Consider the following 18,853-nt stretch of genomic DNA (forward strand, 5'->3'; position numbering starts at 1 on the left):
TTCCCACTATTCAGTAGAACAATAACAGAAATAAAACAAAATGCTAAATTCCCATCCCACATGAACACAGCGCTTATATCACTCATCCCTAAACCTAACAAAGACCACACCCTCACATCTAACTACCGTCCTATATCATTTATAAATGTTGACATTGACATCAGCAAAGCATTATCCAATAGAATTGAAAAAATAATACCACATATCATCCATCCTGATCAGACCGGCTTTATAAAGGGTAGACACGCATCCAACAATACTCGCAGATTATACAATTTAATGCATTACTCATCCGTACAACAGAAAGATACTCTCATTGCCACCTTAGATGCAGAAAAAGCTTTTGATAGGGTCAACTGGAAATTTTTATTCACCACACTACAAAAATTTGGCTTTGGAGAGTCATTTATTAACTGGATCAAGATTTTATACACATCACCGTCTGCCACAGTCACAACCGATGGACTAACATCACAAAGCTTTGCACTGCACAGGGGAACGAGGCAAGGATGTCCACTCTCTCCATCTCTATTCACCATTTTTATTGAACATCTAGCAGCAGCCATCCGCCAAAACCCATCAATCAAAGGTATTGAAACACCACAACAAACACATAAAATCTCACTTTATGCAGATGATATTCTACTATTATACAAGAACCTCTAGTGTCTTCACAAGAAATAATTAAAACAATCCAGTCTTTTTCAAAAATCTCAGATTACGCAATAAATTGGAACAAATCATCCATCCTCCCTTTACATAAAACCAAATGGGATGTGGCACCCCACCAATCACCCATACATATATGTCATGATCACATCACTTACTTAGGCATCAAGATTTCCTCCAGACTGTCAGAGTTGGTAACACTTAAAGGGGCGGTGAAATGCTGTTTCATGCATACTGAGCTTTACACTGTTGAAGACTTGGATTCCCATCCTAAACATAGACAAAGTTTCAAAAACTAATGTTGGACGTTTGATGGAGTATTTCTGTGTCAAAAATACTCCTTCCGGTTTCTCACAAGTTTCGGCGAGTTTTTTTCGAGTATGGGTCGACTAGACGTTAAATAGATCGGAAGGCCCTTGTGTGGGCCGTACGGGCTCTTCTCCCGGTAGGGTGCGCGCGCATGACTAGAGCACGCTGTAAACAGTCTCTCAGGTGCAGATCCAGTCGTCCGTGAACACTTCTGTGGCGCTGCGCTTCTCTTTATTCCTATGGGTGACGTCGAGCGACTTCAACGCTTCAGCACAGCATTCTGGGAAGGCAGCGCTGCATTTGAACCGATTTGAACGCAGAAATGACGGGAAGCTTCACAACATCGTTTCAGTCGCGTCTCAAAGTGGATTTCCACGCCACTGCTGTCAGGACTTTACCAAATCATACCAAAGAAGTGTGTTTTTGACGGAGCGGTCCCAGCGATAAAGGTTCGGTCCTGCTTTGGAAGCAGCCGGTGAGTTAAACTGCTTCAAATGTCTGTGCTGTCGGCTCGTCGCGTGAGTAAACATCAGTAAACGACACGATCGCCGCTTCGTCATTCAAATGCGCTAACGGACTCCTATTGTTGTTCTGTATGACGTTACACCAGTCTGACGTGCAAAACCGTTTTGCTTGCTACTGCTAAGGTCTAGTCGCAAACAATAGTCCATAAACCGAATCATGTCCTCATAAACTGCGAGTAAAGACACAGAAATGTGGAGAGGCCATTAAATACAGTAACTTACATACCACAGAGACGGACGTCCTGATGTTGCCGTTTCTCCTGTTCAATTTATTTCTCCCTCAGATTTGATTGTGGATCATTATCTGTATTAGCTGAGATAACGATGGGTTTCTCCACGCTTGAGGACGTCACCGCTTTGCGCGCTTGTCATTCTTTAGCTCCGCCCACACGATACGCCTCCAGGCGCTCGGTTTCTTTCCGGAAAGACTCGGTACAGCCTATATTTCTTTTATAAATATAATAAAACTAAAGACTTTTCGGAGATATGAAGGATGCAATACTACTCTATATGTACTCAAGATTGACATGAGACTGACTGAAACTGAGTGTTTCACCCCCCCCTTTAACTTCACACCACTGCTAAAAAAAATAGAAGATGACTTGCTTCGATGGCTCAACCTTCTAATCTCCATAATTGGCAGAATAGCAGCAATAAAGATGACAATTTGACCAAAAATCAACTATCTATTCTCAATGATTCCAAGCCACCCCACACTCGCCTGCTTTAAATCACTAGACTCCATTATCACTCACTTCTACTGGAAAAAGAAAACACCAAGGATAAAACTCACTACACTACAAAAAAACAAGGCTCAAGGAGGACTAGAAGCACCGAATTTTTATTATTACTCGATAGCTTACATAAATGCAGTCCATTTATGTAAATGGACTGCATTTATATAGCGCTTTTAACAGACCCTATGGCCATCCAAAGCGCTTTACATCTTGCCTCACATTCACCCATTTATACACCGACGGCGATGTCTGCCATGTAAGGCGCCATCCAGCTTGTCGGGAGCAGCTGGGGTTAGGTGTCTTGCTCACGGACACTTCGACACTTGGTCAGGTGGAATCGGGGATCGAACCACCAACCTTCCGGTTTGTAGACAACCTACATGAACCACTGAGCCACTGCCGCCCCAAGAAGTTGGCACTATGCAAAGAATTAAATATAGCTGACATACCATTCCTCACCAAATCAATCAAACAAAACACACGTTTTAAGGCTGTAACTATAGCTTCCACTCTGACAGCCTGGTGGAAATTTCACCAAATCACAAATTCTGTACTAGCTCCATCTATCCGCACCCCATTGTGGAACAACCGTGACTTCATTAGCAATAAAAAAATACTGAACTTCCGCACATGGGCTGAAAAGGGTATCACTCATATTAACCATATTTTCAAATCCAACACATTAACAACATTTCCGCATTTGGCCCAGGAGTTTGGCATCAGGAGCAATGAATTTTTAAAATACCTACAACTCAAATCTTCTGTTCTGGCAAAAATAAACATCAGAGCCACAAATTTAGAACTTCCACCAGCAATATCAGACTTGGTTAACATTTCATCTCCAAAGAAACTTCTCTCCAAAATATACAAAATCATTTCAAATCAATTTCAGACCATATACTTACCAACAATAAAATGGGAAAACGATCTCTCAATAGTTCCTGATGCCAACTTCTGGACCCAAATCTGTAAAAACATCTATTTCATGTCCAAAAATGCTAATCTTCAATTGATACAATACAAAACACTTCACAGAACACACTACACGGCCAATAGATTAGCTAAAATGGGTTTCACATCAGAAATTTGCACACATTGCAGTCAGAAATCTACAGATACATACACCCATGCAACCTGGCACTGCACTCCAATCAAACACTTCTGGGAAGAGGTCACACAGTCATTATCCACTATAGTGGGCGGCCACATCCCACTATCGCCCTCTCTTTGCTTGCTTGGGGACCTCACAATAATTACAGATAAAACTATAAACTTTAAAACTCTCCTCATAGCCCTAACCATTGCCAAGAAAACTATCCTCATGAACTGGAAAACTCGTAACAAAATACACATTAACCACTGGAAAAATCTTCTCACCGACTTTATTACAATGGAATACACATCTGTCCCCTATAATCCCTCATCTGAAAGCGACCTCTGCCATCCAACACTGACCTCTGACCTCTGACAACTCTGAATCCTCTCTCTCTCCGTAACTCCGTCTCCTCCCATCTCTTAATCAATCCACGGATATTACTGCATAGCTCTGATTATTGTCAATATTGTTTCATTGTTTCATTATTGTTATTGTTATGATTGCTATTATTTATTATTATTTTTATTATTGTTGTTGTTTCCATTGTTGTCTTTGCTTTCATCATCATCATCATCATCATCATCATCATCATCATCATCATCATCATCATCATCACCATCATCATCATTGTCATCATCATCATCATCATCATCATCATCATTGTCATCATCATCATCATCATCATCATCATCATCATTATCATCAACTATTATTATTGCTGTTTTGGAACTTCAAACCTGGTTTTCATTGTCACCACTACTACTATAGTAAAATCGATTGATTATTTCTAATTTCCCCCCTAATCTTTTCATGTGTTTTTAATGCACCACAATGTAGAAGAGAAATGTGTGTATGTATGTATATATAAATTGAAAAACCTCATAAACACTCAGGCAGGTAGGACAGGCGAGAAATGGTTTCTCTAGGACAGCATCTCTGTCCTAAGTTGAGACACTCGCACAATGTCCCCCTTCTTTTAATGCACCTTAGACACTACACACAACATAAAAATAAAATAAAAAATAAAATAAAAAGTATAGGGACTGAAAAGATGTGGGGGGAGGATTATCTTATATTATTATTATACTGTGTGAAATTAATTGATCCATTGAAAGTGGTGACAATGATAAATATTACATGGGGGGGGGGACACTGATTATTAAAATGATGATGGTAAGATGATGAGAAGTGATGGTAGTGATAATATAATAAATAGTAAATGGGTAATTTTGCTTATGAATACACACACACACCTACACTCACCCACACACACCTTATACATTAACACACTTTTATTTCACTTCTAGAATTATGTAATTACTCGATTGTCAATTACTGCACTATTGTGGTTTGTATGTCTGTATGTCAATAAAAAATAAAAAATAAAAAATAAAAAAGGAAAATCATTGATCAATTATCAGGAAAGGAAAAGCCTTAATATGAGAGCATACAGCTTAAAATAAATGGAAATATTCAAGATGATAGTTTAGCTATTGCTGCAAATTTTAATAATTATTTTTTAGATTCTGTGCAAACATTGATTCAACAATGTCTACAGGTTTACCCTCAGCATCTCTTAGTTTGTGATGATTCTGCCTTTCGTTTAACACCAACAAACGATATAATGGTTGGAAAGGTCCTCTCAACCCTGTCAAATAGCAAAGCAAAAGACATATATGGTCTTGATACTGTCTTTCTGAAAAATCATAAAGAATCAATCACTTCAGCTTTAACTAAAATAATAAACATCAATGAGAGTATCTTTCCCAGTGCCCTGAAAATTGCTATAGTAACCCCTGTGCAGAAATCTGGTGACAAACTGGAAGTTAGTAACTATCGACCTATTAGCATCCTGCCAGCCATTGCAAAGGTTATTGAAAAGGTTGTAGCAGAACAACGAATTGCTCACCTTGATTCCGGGGCTTTTTTACATCCTATGCAGTTTGGCTTTAGGAAAAAACATTCAACAGAAACAGCTTTCTGCTACTTCCTTGAAGAAATTAAAACTAACCTAGATCAGGGAGGAGTGGTGGGTGCAGTTTTTCTGGATTTGAGTAAGGCTTTTGACAGTTAATTATGACATACTATTAAACAAACTGTCAAATTATGACCTTTCTATAGACACACAACATTGGATCAAATCTTTCTTAATTGGCCGACAGCAGTGTGTGCGGGTGAATAATACTCTATCCCCATAGCATGCACCCTGGGAGTGCCACAGGGATCAATTTTAGGGCCGATGCTTTTTAGCATATATATTAACGACCTTCCATCTGTAAATGTCGATTTGATAATGTATGCTGATGATGCTGTGTTATATACTCATGGGAAAACTGCTACTGAAGTTGCGGTGAAATTAACTAAGGAAATGCAAATGGTTGTTAATTGGTTACAAAACTCTTGTTTGACTTTAAATGTTGAAAAGACAGTAACTATGTTCTTTACAAACAGGAGCAAACTTAAAGATTGTCCTGACATTTTAGTAAATGGGCAAAAAAATAAAAAGGTGAATGAATTCAAATATTTAGGGGTTACCCTTGATAATGCTCTTAGTTTTAAAAATCATGTTAAAAAGTTGAGTAATACACTGAAATTTAATCTCAGAAACTACAGACACATAAGAAACTCTCTTACTGTTGATGCATCACATATATATTTAAATGCAATGATTCTCCCACATCTTTTTTATTGCATGACAAGTTGGTCTCAAGCATGTAAAACAGCCATAAAACCACTCAATTCATTATATAAAAGTGCTCTTAAAATTCATGATCAAAAACACGTCAGTTTCATCACTGTCAACTACTCACCAAATATAGTTTTAATTTTGAAAATGTAATAATGCACACAAATGTATGTTTATTGTTTAAAATCCTTTATAATTCAACTGCTCCTCCTTTGAAAAAAAATGATTAAACTTAACTCAGAGAAAAAAAAAATAAGAGTTACCCGATCAGTTACTAGAGGTGAATGTAGTGTTCCTAAACGCAGGACTTCTTTCGCCAAATCCTCTTTTTCTTTTGTTGCCATAAAGCAATGAAATTCACTTCCAACAGAGCTAATTAATTGCATGGATTTTAAAACATTTTCATGTCTCACAAGAAATTGGATGTTGTCACAGCAAAGTTGTAGACATTTGTGAGTGAGTGTGTGTGTGTGAGATGGGGGGGGGGGGGGGCATATTTATTTAGAAAGGGTGGTGGGAGGGGGTACCTTGTTTTACTGATGTTGAAATGTGTGTATTTAAAACTCTGTAATTGATATTTTGCACAACTATTTTAGTAACTGTTAATTTATTGTATGTTTCTATTTCTACCTGCCCAGGGACTACGGGTGGAAAATAGCAATTTGCTAAAACCCGGTGCAATGCATCTCTCCTTGTTATAAACAAGGCTAATGTTTTTATTGTGCACTGTCCCTGTCTCAAATAAAAGTAATAATAATAATAATAATAATAATAATAATAATAAGGATTAATCTTTATTTTAAACAGTTGTATATGCAGTTATCTTACATTTGATTCTTTATTCAATTTCTCAACCTAAAACTAATGTTAGACCCACCTGAAAGGCATTGTTTATTTTATTAGTATCTTTGCTCAATAGTATTTATTTGTGCTGCTGCTTATATTTAAGTTATTTGTGTTTGTGTGAATGACACCTGTTCATTAATGTTGTCCTCAAAGCTTTGATTCGTCATGTGACTCTCATCTCCACTGTGATTGGCTGTTAGTGTATATCAAAGGTACATCACAGATATTAGCATTTCAATAGGTTGGTAATTCAACATTATTTCAGTCAACGTAAATGTTATGGGGATTTTTTTACAGTGAACTCTTAGGTCGACCTCTTGTATTGAGCCGTTGATTCAGGGAACAGTGATTATTTAACACACACTCCACTCCAAACGCCGTCTTCATTTCAAAAATACATTTAGTTTATTAAACACAGCCAAGCATTTCTAAATTCAGTTCATATTTCAAGAAATTAAAATCCAAGCCAAAATAACAAAGTGCTCAAAAAACTGTACTCACCCTGCCCCAGATTATTTTTATGCTTTTCTTTTTAATTTATGAAAGTTGTAGTTTTCTGACCCATGCTTGAGACGGTCACACCACAGGACAATTCTGAGATTGGGCTCAAAAATATAAAGAATCAAAAGACAAAGCAGTTTTTATAACAACAGGTCCATGTAAGACAAATAAATGTTTAACCATTCACTGCATTTTAAATTATGAAAATACTAATTATATTCATTTTTATCACATCACATCAATAACCCATTGATCTGGAAGCAGAATCAGATTTAACTGTGATTTTCTGCTGTAATAATCAGTTTAACTGGTAAGATCCTCAGAGGGGAAGTTGTGCAGTGATTATATAAGATTGGAAAGACAGTCTCAGTGAAGGACGTCCTGAATGTGAGTAAATGTGTGTTAGTTACAGGATCAGAGAATGACACTGTTCCTCTGTCATAGTCCAGCTGAACTCTCACACACTGAAGCTTCACTTTAACAGGAAAGACAGTGAAGGGTTGATCTGGGGAATGAGAGAAGTATTTGCTGTTCCCGTACCCCACAAACCAGACATTAGAGTCAAAGAAATCCTCTCCCTTCCTTTGGTTTGATGCTGTGGTTATTCCAAGACTCCAGCCTGTATTGTCACCGACCTCCACATCCCAGCAGTGTGTTCCTGAGTTAAAGCCCTCAGATCCCAGGACACACAGAGACCTGTCAAACCTCTCTGGATTATCAGGAAGTGTTTTATCTCCATCACTGAGCGACACACTGGTCAGATCAGACGAGAGTGTGAGACGAGGATGTGCTGTGTTTGGATCAAGAGTCAACGGATCTGCAAAGAGAAGAACATCAGATTACAGGATGAAATATGATCAGAAATGTAAATATAAAACACATATAAAGACTTTCTATAAATCCTGCTGTCATGACAATGGTCTGTCAGTTTCTGTCAGAATGGATTGAGGCTTCAGGTTTAATATCATATTCAATAAACACTATTGTATCCTAATACATAAGCAGAGACCTTGAGGAACAGACTTCTGTAGTCATTATGAGTTCACTGTATGATCTGATGATCTTCTGAAATACAGTTCAGATTCACTCAGAAACTCCAGTGATTATTAAATATATTTCTATCAGATGTTAATGCTGTGTGTGTTTCTATCTGAAGGATGTTTTGCGCTGGTGTCAGATCTGCTGAGACTCACTGTGTTGGACAGTTTCCAGCATCTTCTTCCAGACTCTGGACCGCAGGTTACCCAGATAACGGGACACATCAATCAAAGCTCCAGAACTCATCCGTGGATCCGGCTGTGGGATCTGGACTCTGGAGGAACATTCAGGAGTCAGAACTGCAGTGAATTTGAGTTCAGATCCACTGAGAGAAGAGATACGAGCAGCTCACTCACCTTTCCATTGAGGCGTTAAAGTTCTGGAAAATATAGAGTTTGAAAACATGTTAATATCTTATCAAACACTCTCATTGTCAGTGAGTCTCAAGTTGTTTTATGCTCAAAGAATGAAGCCAGATTGATTGGTCACCTTTAGAAACGAGACGTCATTGGCTTTCATCATCTCCTCCATGTCTCTGATTGTGTGTGAAAGAGCTGAGATGTGTGTGTTCATCTCCTCCAGCTTCTCCTTCATCCTCTGCTTCTTCTGCTCCTCTTCCTCCCTCAGTGCAGTGATTGTAGCTTCTTCTTCGTCTCTGAGAAACTGATGAAGCTTCTCAAACTCTTCTTTAATCTGACGCTCTGTGTGCTCAGCTTGAGACTGAAATCACATCACATTCACTTCAGTCAGCTCTGTGTGAACACACACTCCACTAATGTCAATAATAAACTGTGTGTGTGAATGTTGAGTGTTTAACTCTTTACACATCCTCACCTCGATGTGTTGGATTGTTTTATCACACTTTCCTTTCATTTCTTCTCCATGTTTGAGCTTGTTTTGTAAGGACGTCAGCGCTGTATTAAATTCCTCCTACAGGTGAAGATGAAAATCTGTGAAACTGATGAAGCTATAAGAGGTTTAAACATTGTGTGTCTGAATGTTTTTATTGTTATATTAATATTTTTATGATGAATGTCTCAGAAGCATTCGGGCCTGAAAATGGCAGGACATGTATCTTTTAAGGTCCTGTTCTTTGCGATCCCCTCGTTCAAGCTTTAGTTAGTGTGTAATGTTGCTGTTAGAGCATAAATAATACCTGTAAAATTATAAAGCTCAAAGTTCAATGCCAAGCGAGATATTTTATTTAACAGAAGTTCCCTTTCGATGCTCAGCGAGCGGCCGGTTTGGACTACACCGCTGCACTTCCTGCTGTGATGATGTCACTAGAGCCGTTTGTTGACTAAAGCTCCGCCCACAAGAACACGCAAAATAGGGGGCGTGGTCTCGTTGCTCTCCCACGTGGAGAAGAGCGCGCATTCAGCGCTTGCATCGCCCCGTTATGGTAAGAGGCGGGACCTTTCCGGGCAAAGTGCGCTAAGCTGCTGTCCAATCACAACACGGGAAGCGCTGGCCCAATCAGAACTCGTTACGTGTTTCTGAAGGAGGGACTTCATAGAACAAGGAAATCATCAGGCCGTTTATAGGACAGAGGAAACAGCGCTGTACAGATCAGGCAACTGTGTGAAAATACCGTGCTTTTTTACACGCGAAACATGAACTCATGTTATATTGCACACTGTAAACATAATCAAAGCTTTACAAACACATGAAAAACGGATCCTTTAAAATTATTTAATTGCAAATGATAAACATCAAGAAATCACCAAACAAATGTGTTTTTTTTGCAATGGCCAATTCTTAATTATTATATCCCTGCAGTTGTAAATGTGTGGTTGTACAAATGCAAATACAGGAACTGAAAGTACACTATATTGCCAAAAGTTTTGGGACGCCTGCCTTTACTTGCACATGAACTTTAATGCCATCCCATTGTTAATCCGTAGGGTTTAATATGGAGTCGGCCCACCCTTTGCAGCTCTAACAGCTCCAGCTCTTCTGGGAAGGCTTTCCTCAAGGTTTAGGAGTGTGTTTATGGGGATTTTTGCCCATTCTTCTAGAAGCTCATTTGTGAGGTCAGGCACTGATGTTGGACGAGAAGGCCTGGCTCTCAGTCTCCACTCTAATTCATCCCAAAGCTGTTCTATCGGGTTGAGCTCAGGACTCTGTGCAGGCCAGTCAAGTTCCTCCACACCAAACTCCTCATCCATGTCTTTATGGACCGACGCTTTGAGCACTGGAGCGCAGTCATGCTGGGACAGGAAGGGGCCGTCCCCAAACTCTTCCCACAAAGTTTCGAGCATGAAATTGTCTAAAATGTCTTGGTATGCTGAAGCATTAAGAGTTCCTCTAACTGAAACTAAGAGGCCAAGCCCAACTCCTTAAAAAAAAACCACCCCATAATCCCCCCTCCACCAAACTTTACACTTGGCACAATGCAGGCAGGCAAGTTCCGTTTTCCTGGCAACCTCCAAATCCAGACCCGTCCATGGGATTGTCAGACTGAAGCGTGATTGGTCACTCAGAGAACACGTCTCACTGCTCTAGAGTCCAGTGGCGGCTGCTTTACTCCTCTGCATCCCACGCTTTGCATTGCTCTTGGTGATGATGACACTTTTGGTTTTTCTTGTAATAAATCATATATTGTTATTTGTAAAAAATATTAATAACCCATAACATATCTATATTTTTCCAAACATGTTTTGTACTGAACATCAGAAGGTCGAAGCTTAGTGGAGAATTTTATATCAGTATTAAGTCGTGGAGATTTAGTCTGAGCAAAAGTAAATAGGCTACTACTCTATTATACACACAAATATTACTGTGTGTTTATCACTGTATTTATCACATGAAATTAGAGATATTTGTCTTACCTTGTAAGATGAAACCACTTCACTGATGGGTCTGAATTTATGATTATCATGTTGTTTTGAGACTATGCACACGACACACACAGGCTGTTTGTCCTCCAGACAGAAGAGTTTGAGTTTCTCACTGTGTAAACTGCAGATCTCCTCAGACTCTGATGAACGCCTCTCATTTCTCTCCTTTATCAACGATTCACACAAGTTTTTTAACTCTAGATTAACTGGAGGATCACCTCTTGAGGATCTTCTCCTGCAGACGGGACACTCCTGAGTTTCCTGAGTTTTCCAGAACTGTTGTAGACACTCTTTACAAATACTGTGACTACAGGACAGAAAAACAGGAACCTTGAAGATTTCAAGGCAAATAGGACAAGTAGGATCTTCAGCAGATTTTGAATCCATTTCCTCGTCTTGTAAAAGATCCAATGATCTACAATTTACTTTAAATTTCTAAACTTTGCTTTGAAAAGTTAACAATTACAATAAAAATCTAATTCAGAAATACATAAAAAATCCTAATAAAATGTGTCCTTATCTGTTCTTCACAACACCGACTCGTTTCAGCTTTCAGTAAAAACGAAAGGTAGAAATAATAAGACCAGTCCCTTCCTGATAGGTTTTGTAAGAGGGAGTTTCCGGGGATACATAAACCACTAAAACTAGTCTTACAAGTTAGTCATCTTTTGTTCTTTAAGACTGTTCTTAACTTTAAGTCAGTTACATAAAATGGTACACTGGCAACTCCAGCTGTAGTGCTCATGATCTCCACTAGGGGGCTCTCCTCCTGACTCATGTCTTATCAGGGACTACATTACCCATGACCCACTGCCTGGACTCATTATGATTATATTCAGCTTTCTGTCTCATTCCCTTGTTAAAGCTTGGAACATACTCTGCAAGAACAAATAAATGTGTTCGTTTTCTCGAGGTGGCGAGAACAAGAACAAAGTTCGTTCCATAATTTACGAGAAAAGAAGGTGCCGATCATCTGTGTTTCTCCGCATTAACCCCGTCCACTTTAAATGTCTGACCAATCACTAGTGATGGGACATCTGAAGGGAGGCTCCGGAGCTTGTGTCGAGCAAAAAGGGGCGTTCCAGATGAAGCCCCGATTCAAGGCTTGTATCTGTAACAGTGATGGTGGCTGCCCTTAAATTAAATTAATTATTTTTCCAAAAAAAATGTCAACCTTCGGGCGCCAGACAGTTCCTTAAACTGACAAAATCAAATAATCCTGGATAGCAAATAAAAACCACTGATTACACAAATAAAACAAAAAAGACAGATTACAAAACAAGCCTCTATTTCAATGGAATTTATTTCTTTGTCCATAAACATATTCAAAAGAGGGACGTATTAAAAAAACAAAACAAAACAATAAAAAGTATATAGATATTCACGTAACAGTTCAATAGATCACAGTTCACATAAATAACACGACAGATGAAATCCCCGCTGCTGAGTCACACTCACCTGGGCGTCCAACACTGGCAGATTCGTGTGTCCAAATACACGCCAAACTTTTCATAAAACAAAAGAGGAAGAGAAAAAAACATTGAATACACGGGTGTAATACAAAACAACATGCAATCTTAAAGATAACCTGTAATGCATTAAACTTAGAACAATCAAAAAATGAGTATAAGCAAAAACCCAATGTGCGGATGTGAATGGATTGTGTGTGTATTTGATAGCGTGTGACTGAGTGTAATGTGAGATTGCGTGTGGGGCACACTGACCAGTTTTAGCGTACAGAGTCGTAATGGGAGAGTAGAGTTGAACTTCGCCAGACTCCAGGAAGGAAGTTTAACGGACTTTGGACTCTTGTGAACAGCTTGCCATACAGCAGACAGTCTTTGAAGTGCGTCGCTAGGGAATCGCCGGTCTCCACGTCGCATCAGACAGCTCGCATGGGTAATGTCAGCATCGGTTCAAACACAAGCCGTCTTCCCTTCCAAACGGTAACGACTTTCTTTCACTCTCTTTCTCATGAATCAACTAGCATACCTTGTGACGTGTCCTTCTACCTGCTTAAATAGCCCTTGCCTCCATTTCTCTTTCCGTCGTTAATTAATCACTCCACCCTTTCCGTTAAAAGTGAAAGTAAAAGTAAAACATGGGCATCTCGTTTACTGCACTGTCACACTCTCCCCTCCCCTGCAAAAAAACAACCCATGGTTGTGTATTTTGACGGTTAAAATCCCCAAAACTCCTCTACTTTATCTGAGGTCTCTTGGAATATTTTTAGGAGTGCTTCCTTACTTTGGGACTCTAATTCTTCGGCTGTCGGGTAGCACATTTTCATATTGCACATGGGTTGTTCGGACATCTTCAATCTTTAATTCAGAGGACCCAGCTGTTTAATTACACGGTAAGGACCTCTCCATTTACTTTAGTGAATTTAGCTTTTGCACTAGATTGTGGGAAGTTCCTTATCCACACACAATCTTTTCCTTTGAATGTTAGTTCCCGTCTGTTTTTGTTGTAGTTTCTTGTTTGTCTAACGTGTGCTTTTTTGCTGTTTTCCACAGCTTTGGTTTGAAGCGGAGTTAAACAATGAACGATATCATACGCTGACTCGTCAGGAGGGAGGTTTTTCCCATGGAGAAGTTTGTCCATTGGACTCTGCAGCTTCCTTCCAAGTTGCAGTTCCGCTGGAGTCACTCCTATGGTCTCTTGGACAGCACTATTGATGGCAAATCTGAACTCGGGTAAATATTGATCCCACTTGTTGTGATTTTTATCCACATATGCTGCTATCATGTACTTAAGTGTCCGATTGACTCTCTCAGTCATGTTGGTCTGAGGATGGTATGCAGTAGTCAGCATGGGAGTTACATTCCACTTTTCGCAAACTTCCTTAAATACAGATGAGACAAACTGTGTACCTCTATCTGACAGCAGAAAATCAGGCACACCCCATCTGGTCAGATTTTCCTTCCTAAAAATGGCAGCAATCGTTTGTGCAGTGGCATTTCGCATGGGGAACATCTCAACCCAGCGAGTGAAGTAGTCAATAAACACCAAGAGATATTCATGTCGATTTGAACTACATGGCAAAGGTCCCATTATGTCCACACCCAACATTTCATTGGGGTGAGTGACAGTGGTGTGTTGCATTTTGCCAGCAGGTTTTCGATTTTCGCTTTTTAGTTGTTGACGCTTTACACATCTTTTTACCCACTGCTTGACATCAGTCCACATTCCAGGCCAGAAAGCCACTTCTTTAATTGTCTTATAGGTCTTGTATATTCCTCCATGACCACTCAAGGGACTAGCATGATAATGCTGAAGTATCTGTTCAATGAGGTACTATGAGGAACACAGACACGATAATGCAGCTGGTTGTCAGACAGGTGAGTCTTACGGTAAAGTTTGTCTTCCAGCACCTCATATTGTTCTTTCAAGTTGTCATTACCTTCTGCCATGGTCTGCATTATTTTCATGATTACTGTGTCTTTATGTTGTTCTTCCCAGATCCTATCCAAAGAGATTGGGATATCCTCTGACTCCTTGTGGCTGGCATACACGTTGCAATTGACACTGATAGGGATTCGAGAGAGAGCGTCAGGTGCCACATTTAGCTTTCCCTTCCGGTGTTCAATAATGAAGTCGAATCTCTGCAATCGCAGGGCCCATCGGATCAAACGACTTGAGGACTTGGTGGATGCCATCACCCACTGAAGTGCAGAGTGGTCAGTAACAACAGTAAACAACATGTGTTCCAGATAATGCTGCCAATTCTCCAGAGCCCAAACTACTGCCAAGCATTCCTTTTCCGTCGCAGAGTAATTCACTTCAGCTTTGTTCAAAGCTCTGCTAGCATAAGCTATGACTTCCTCTTTTCCCTGGTCCCTCTGTGTCAACACAGCGCCCAGACCAGTCTCACGGGCATCTGTATTGACAATGAAGGGGTGCTGTAACTTTGGGTGTCCCAGGATGGGAGGTGTCATCAAGCTTATTTTCAATTGTTCAAATGCCTGCTGACATTGTGGCATCCACTGAAAAACTCTGTCTTTCTTCCTAAGGGCATTGAGGGGTTCAGCAATCTGGGAAAAGTATGGGACAAACTGGTGGTACCATCCGGTTAAACCAAGGAATCGCTGGACCTCCTTGAGGTTTCTTGGGACTGGGTACAAACCAATAACCTCAACCTTGCTGGGATCGGCGGAGATGCCTTGAATACTCACGACATGGCCTAGGAAAGCTAATTCCTGCAGACAGAATTTGCTCTTTTTAAGGTTGATAGTCAGGCCTGATTTTTGCAGCTTGTGGAGGACACTCTGGATGTCAAGGAAGCGCTGTTCAATAGTTGGGGAATAGATGATGATGTCATCAATATAAACAAAACAATTGTGACCACGTAGATCACCCAAAACAGTTTCCATTAATCTTTGGAAGGTAGATGGGGCATTTTTTAATCCAAATGGCATAACATTAAACTGAAATAACCCAAATGGTGTAATAAATGCTGTCTTAGCTGTACTTTCAGGGTCGATGGTCACCTGCCAGTAATCACTATTCAGGTCAATGGTAGAAAATATAGCAGCTCCAGAAAGAGATTCCAAGATCTCTGGGATGTTTGGCAGTGGGTTTGCGTCACTTTCTGTAATAGCATTTACCTTACGGTAGTCTACACAAAACCGGAGGCTTCCATCTTTTTTGGGGACAAGAACAACAGGTGAGGCCCAACTTGAATGAGAAGGTTTCACAATGCTTGTACTCAACATTTCTTCCAGCTGTTTCTCGACAACACTTTGTTTGGCAGGGGAAATGCGATAGGGTCGTTGCTTTATTGGTACTTGCTGGGTGAGATAAATACGATGTTAAAGAACATCAGTGCAACCTGGTCTGAGCACACACACCTCTGGATTGGCCTCCAGAACTTGACGTAGCTGGCATTTTCCATCAGCTGGTAAGTTGGCTTCATTCACTGCATTGTCAATACAGTCTTTTATGTCTATGTCAGCGGTGTTAAATGTGAATTTTGGTTGAGGGGGAGGAACTGAACTCAAGAGAGAGATACTCTTGTTGGTATTCACTTGATGCTTTCCTTTTCTAGGTCTGTTCTCAGGTACACTTGCACAGCCTGGTTGGAATGGATATTCCATGTCAGGAGTAGATTTGAAGGTATACTTCTTATATAACATTTAACTGTAAACCACTAAAGAAGATGAAATCCAGACCTAGGACTACGGTATATGCCAGAGCTTTGGGGGATAGAACTGCAGCTGGTATGGTGAATACTTTGTCATGAAGACTAATGGAGACATTCAGCCATCCAAGAGGAACCTCTGCTTCACCGTTAGCAAGATACAAAGGTCCAAGTGTCCAGGGTTGGAAATCATGGGGTGATTGTGCAATATTCTTCCAAAGAAACACATGGATAAGGGTATAGCTTGCACCCGTGTCGACAATGGCTTTCCCTTTCCATTAGCCAACACTGACAGGCACAATTAACTGTTGAGGTATGCTGACAGGAGCAGATGTACTTCCAGCTGTAATGGTGGAAAAAGGTTTATTTGGGGGTATTTGAGACTCCTTCATAGTTGTAGAAGACATTGAATTGTTGGAAGGTTGGCCAGGCGGCTTGTGTGAGTGGAAATTTCGTTTGTTACTAGGTGGCTGATATCCTGAAGATGGGGGTGATTGAGCTGGAGAATTAAAGTGAGGACACCTGGTGCGTGAAATCCTCTACATCGCCAACATTGTACGGCAGGTTGTGTAGGAGTATTCTCTCTGGGTGATGCTACAACAGTTTTGGAATCAGCTTTATCACATTTCTTCTGTTGTTCTAGTTGGTGACCCAGTCGAACCAACTCTTCCACAGTGGTTACATGGCTGCGAAGATGACTAGCAAGGTAAGGTTTTATGTTTTTAAGGATCAATTTAACTATATCTGCTTCAGTCAAACTTGGTTTCCACCTCTTACAGAGAGCTCTATAGGTAAAAGCAAAATCCCTAATGGACTCTTTTTCTCCTTGCATCCGATGGCGGACACGATCAGCCATCTCATCTTCGTAATCCTCAGCTAGAAAAGCAGCAAAAAAAAAACCAGACTGAAACTCACACCATGTTGTCACAGATGATCTTGCTACTTCCCACCAGTCACGTGCAGTTCCATATAAAAGTCCTGAAAGTGGCCAGGATGTCAGCATCCATTAGAGGATGTATAGCAAGAAAGTCTTGACATTGTGTTACGTACATCAAAGGACTTACACTCTTTTTTGTAAGTAGCTTTGGATAAAAGCGTCTGCTAAATGATTAAATGTAAATGTAAATGTAAAGGATCAGGGTCATCAGCTTGCCTTCCAAATGTGGGAAATGTCAGCTTGATGTGGTCACTTTTACCAGCAGTAGCAGGGGCTTACTGGAGTTACTGGTAATGGTGATGAAAATGGAGATGAGGGGTGATGAAGAGAAATACTTTTCCCACTCAGGTCAGTCATTCTTTTTTCTTGACTATCAAACTTTGCTTCCATTTTAGTTTGCAGTTCTTTCATGTTTGTGGACAATTTATCAGTGAGTAAAGTCAAATGACTACTTTTCTTCAGCAGTTGATCAGAATCCTTTCTGAGAGTGCTGTTGAACTGATTGAATGTCCTGTTGAATCTCAGACTGCAACTGTTGTACCATGAAGCGTACTTCTGAGACTAAAGTATTCTCTACCTTTTGGAGTTCTGCAGTCTTCATCATTTTCATAGCTTTAATTGTCTGATCTGCCTCAGTTTCAGCTTGCTGCTTGTTTGTGGATAAGGTAGTGGAGAGTTGTTGCTTGATTTTGTCCATCTATCCAGCAAGTTTAGTGATCTGACTCTCGTGGCTGGATGAATTGGACTTTAGTTCCTCAGTGACTATGGTGAGTTCAGATACAGCTTTCTCTTGTTTGGTCATGAAATCATGCAACTGGTCCCAGTTACTTTGTGCTTGTTCAGTAAGTTGACTCATCCCTCTTCCAGGTGTTGGGAGAGTTCTAGGCAGGTCATACTGTACTCCTGAAGATGAAGAAGGTGGTGGTGAAGCAACAGCTGGAGATGATGTCCCAGGTGGTGGAGTGCATAACTGCATGGCTTCTGGAAGTGTCCGTTCCTGTGGGAAAGGTTGAGTTGGGGTGCTGCCATCAAGTGGTGAGGACACAAACTGCACATGTGGCCCTGGCTGCACAATGCGGCTGAACTGGGTGGGCGTGTGGTAAAATTTTAGAACATAGGATTCCTGAGGAGCTGGATGGTGCACAGGGGGCCAATTAGGGGTAGCCACATCCGGAGCCTCCATCTCAACGAAGGTCGAGTGTTGGGAAGGGTGCTCTGTCATGATTATGTAAAGTCAATATGATATCAATAAATTATGTAATAAAAGTGTTGCAAATCAGTATCGTGTTTGTCAGTTAATTCATATAATGTACATTGCTTTTCACTTGAAAAAAAAGTAGTTCACATTTCAAAGTATTTAGCTAGTGTCTAAAAAAAATCATCATCAAGACAATAAAAAACAAAACAAAAATGTGAAAAGCATTCAATTAAAGAAACAAGAAAATTAAATTTTCAGGGTCAAAGGTTTGATTGTTTTTTTCTCTCTCAGGTGTGGTAAACATGATTCCCACACTGTAATTCAAAACTTTC

General features: G+C 40.1%; 1 protein-coding gene across 1 annotated transcript; it reads right to left on the bottom strand.

The window, feature by feature from the left end:
* Positions 1-7,640: 7,640 nt before the first annotated feature.
* On the bottom strand, positions 7,641-16,993 carry LOC137092162 (E3 ubiquitin-protein ligase TRIM35-like). The gene is made up of 7 exons (XM_067456422.1): positions 16,985-16,993; positions 11,238-11,636; positions 9,241-9,336; positions 8,896-9,126; positions 8,763-8,785; positions 8,562-8,680; positions 7,641-8,185 (listed from the first exon to the last, which is right to left on the bottom strand). The coding sequence occupies exons 2-7, from the start codon at positions 11,631-11,633 to the stop codon at positions 7,641-7,643; spliced, it is 1,410 nt and encodes a 469-aa protein (XP_067312523.1). The 5' UTR covers positions 11,634-11,636; positions 16,985-16,993.
* Positions 16,994-18,853: the final 1,860 nt, after the last annotated feature.

This window comes from Pseudorasbora parva, chromosome 11 (genome assembly GCF_024679245.1).
Source record: "Pseudorasbora parva isolate DD20220531a chromosome 11, ASM2467924v1, whole genome shotgun sequence".
In the NCBI taxonomy this organism is placed as follows: Eukaryota; Metazoa; Chordata; class Actinopteri; order Cypriniformes; family Gobionidae; genus Pseudorasbora; species Pseudorasbora parva.

Bases quoted from the DNA above. Each gene is read 5' to 3' on its own strand.
- LOC137092162 (XM_067456422.1), bottom strand. From the start codon at position 11,633: ATGGATTCAAAATCTGCTGAAGATCCTACTTGTCCTATTTGCCTTGAA. The intron at 8,786-8,895 runs GTGACCAATCAA...TATATTTTCCAG, and splicing joins ATGACGTCTCGTTTCTAAAG to AACTTTAACGCCTCAATGGA. The intron at 8,681-8,762 runs GTGAGTGAGCTG...ATGTTCCTCCAG, and splicing joins TTTAACGCCTCAATGGAAAG to AGTCCAGATCCCACAGCCGG.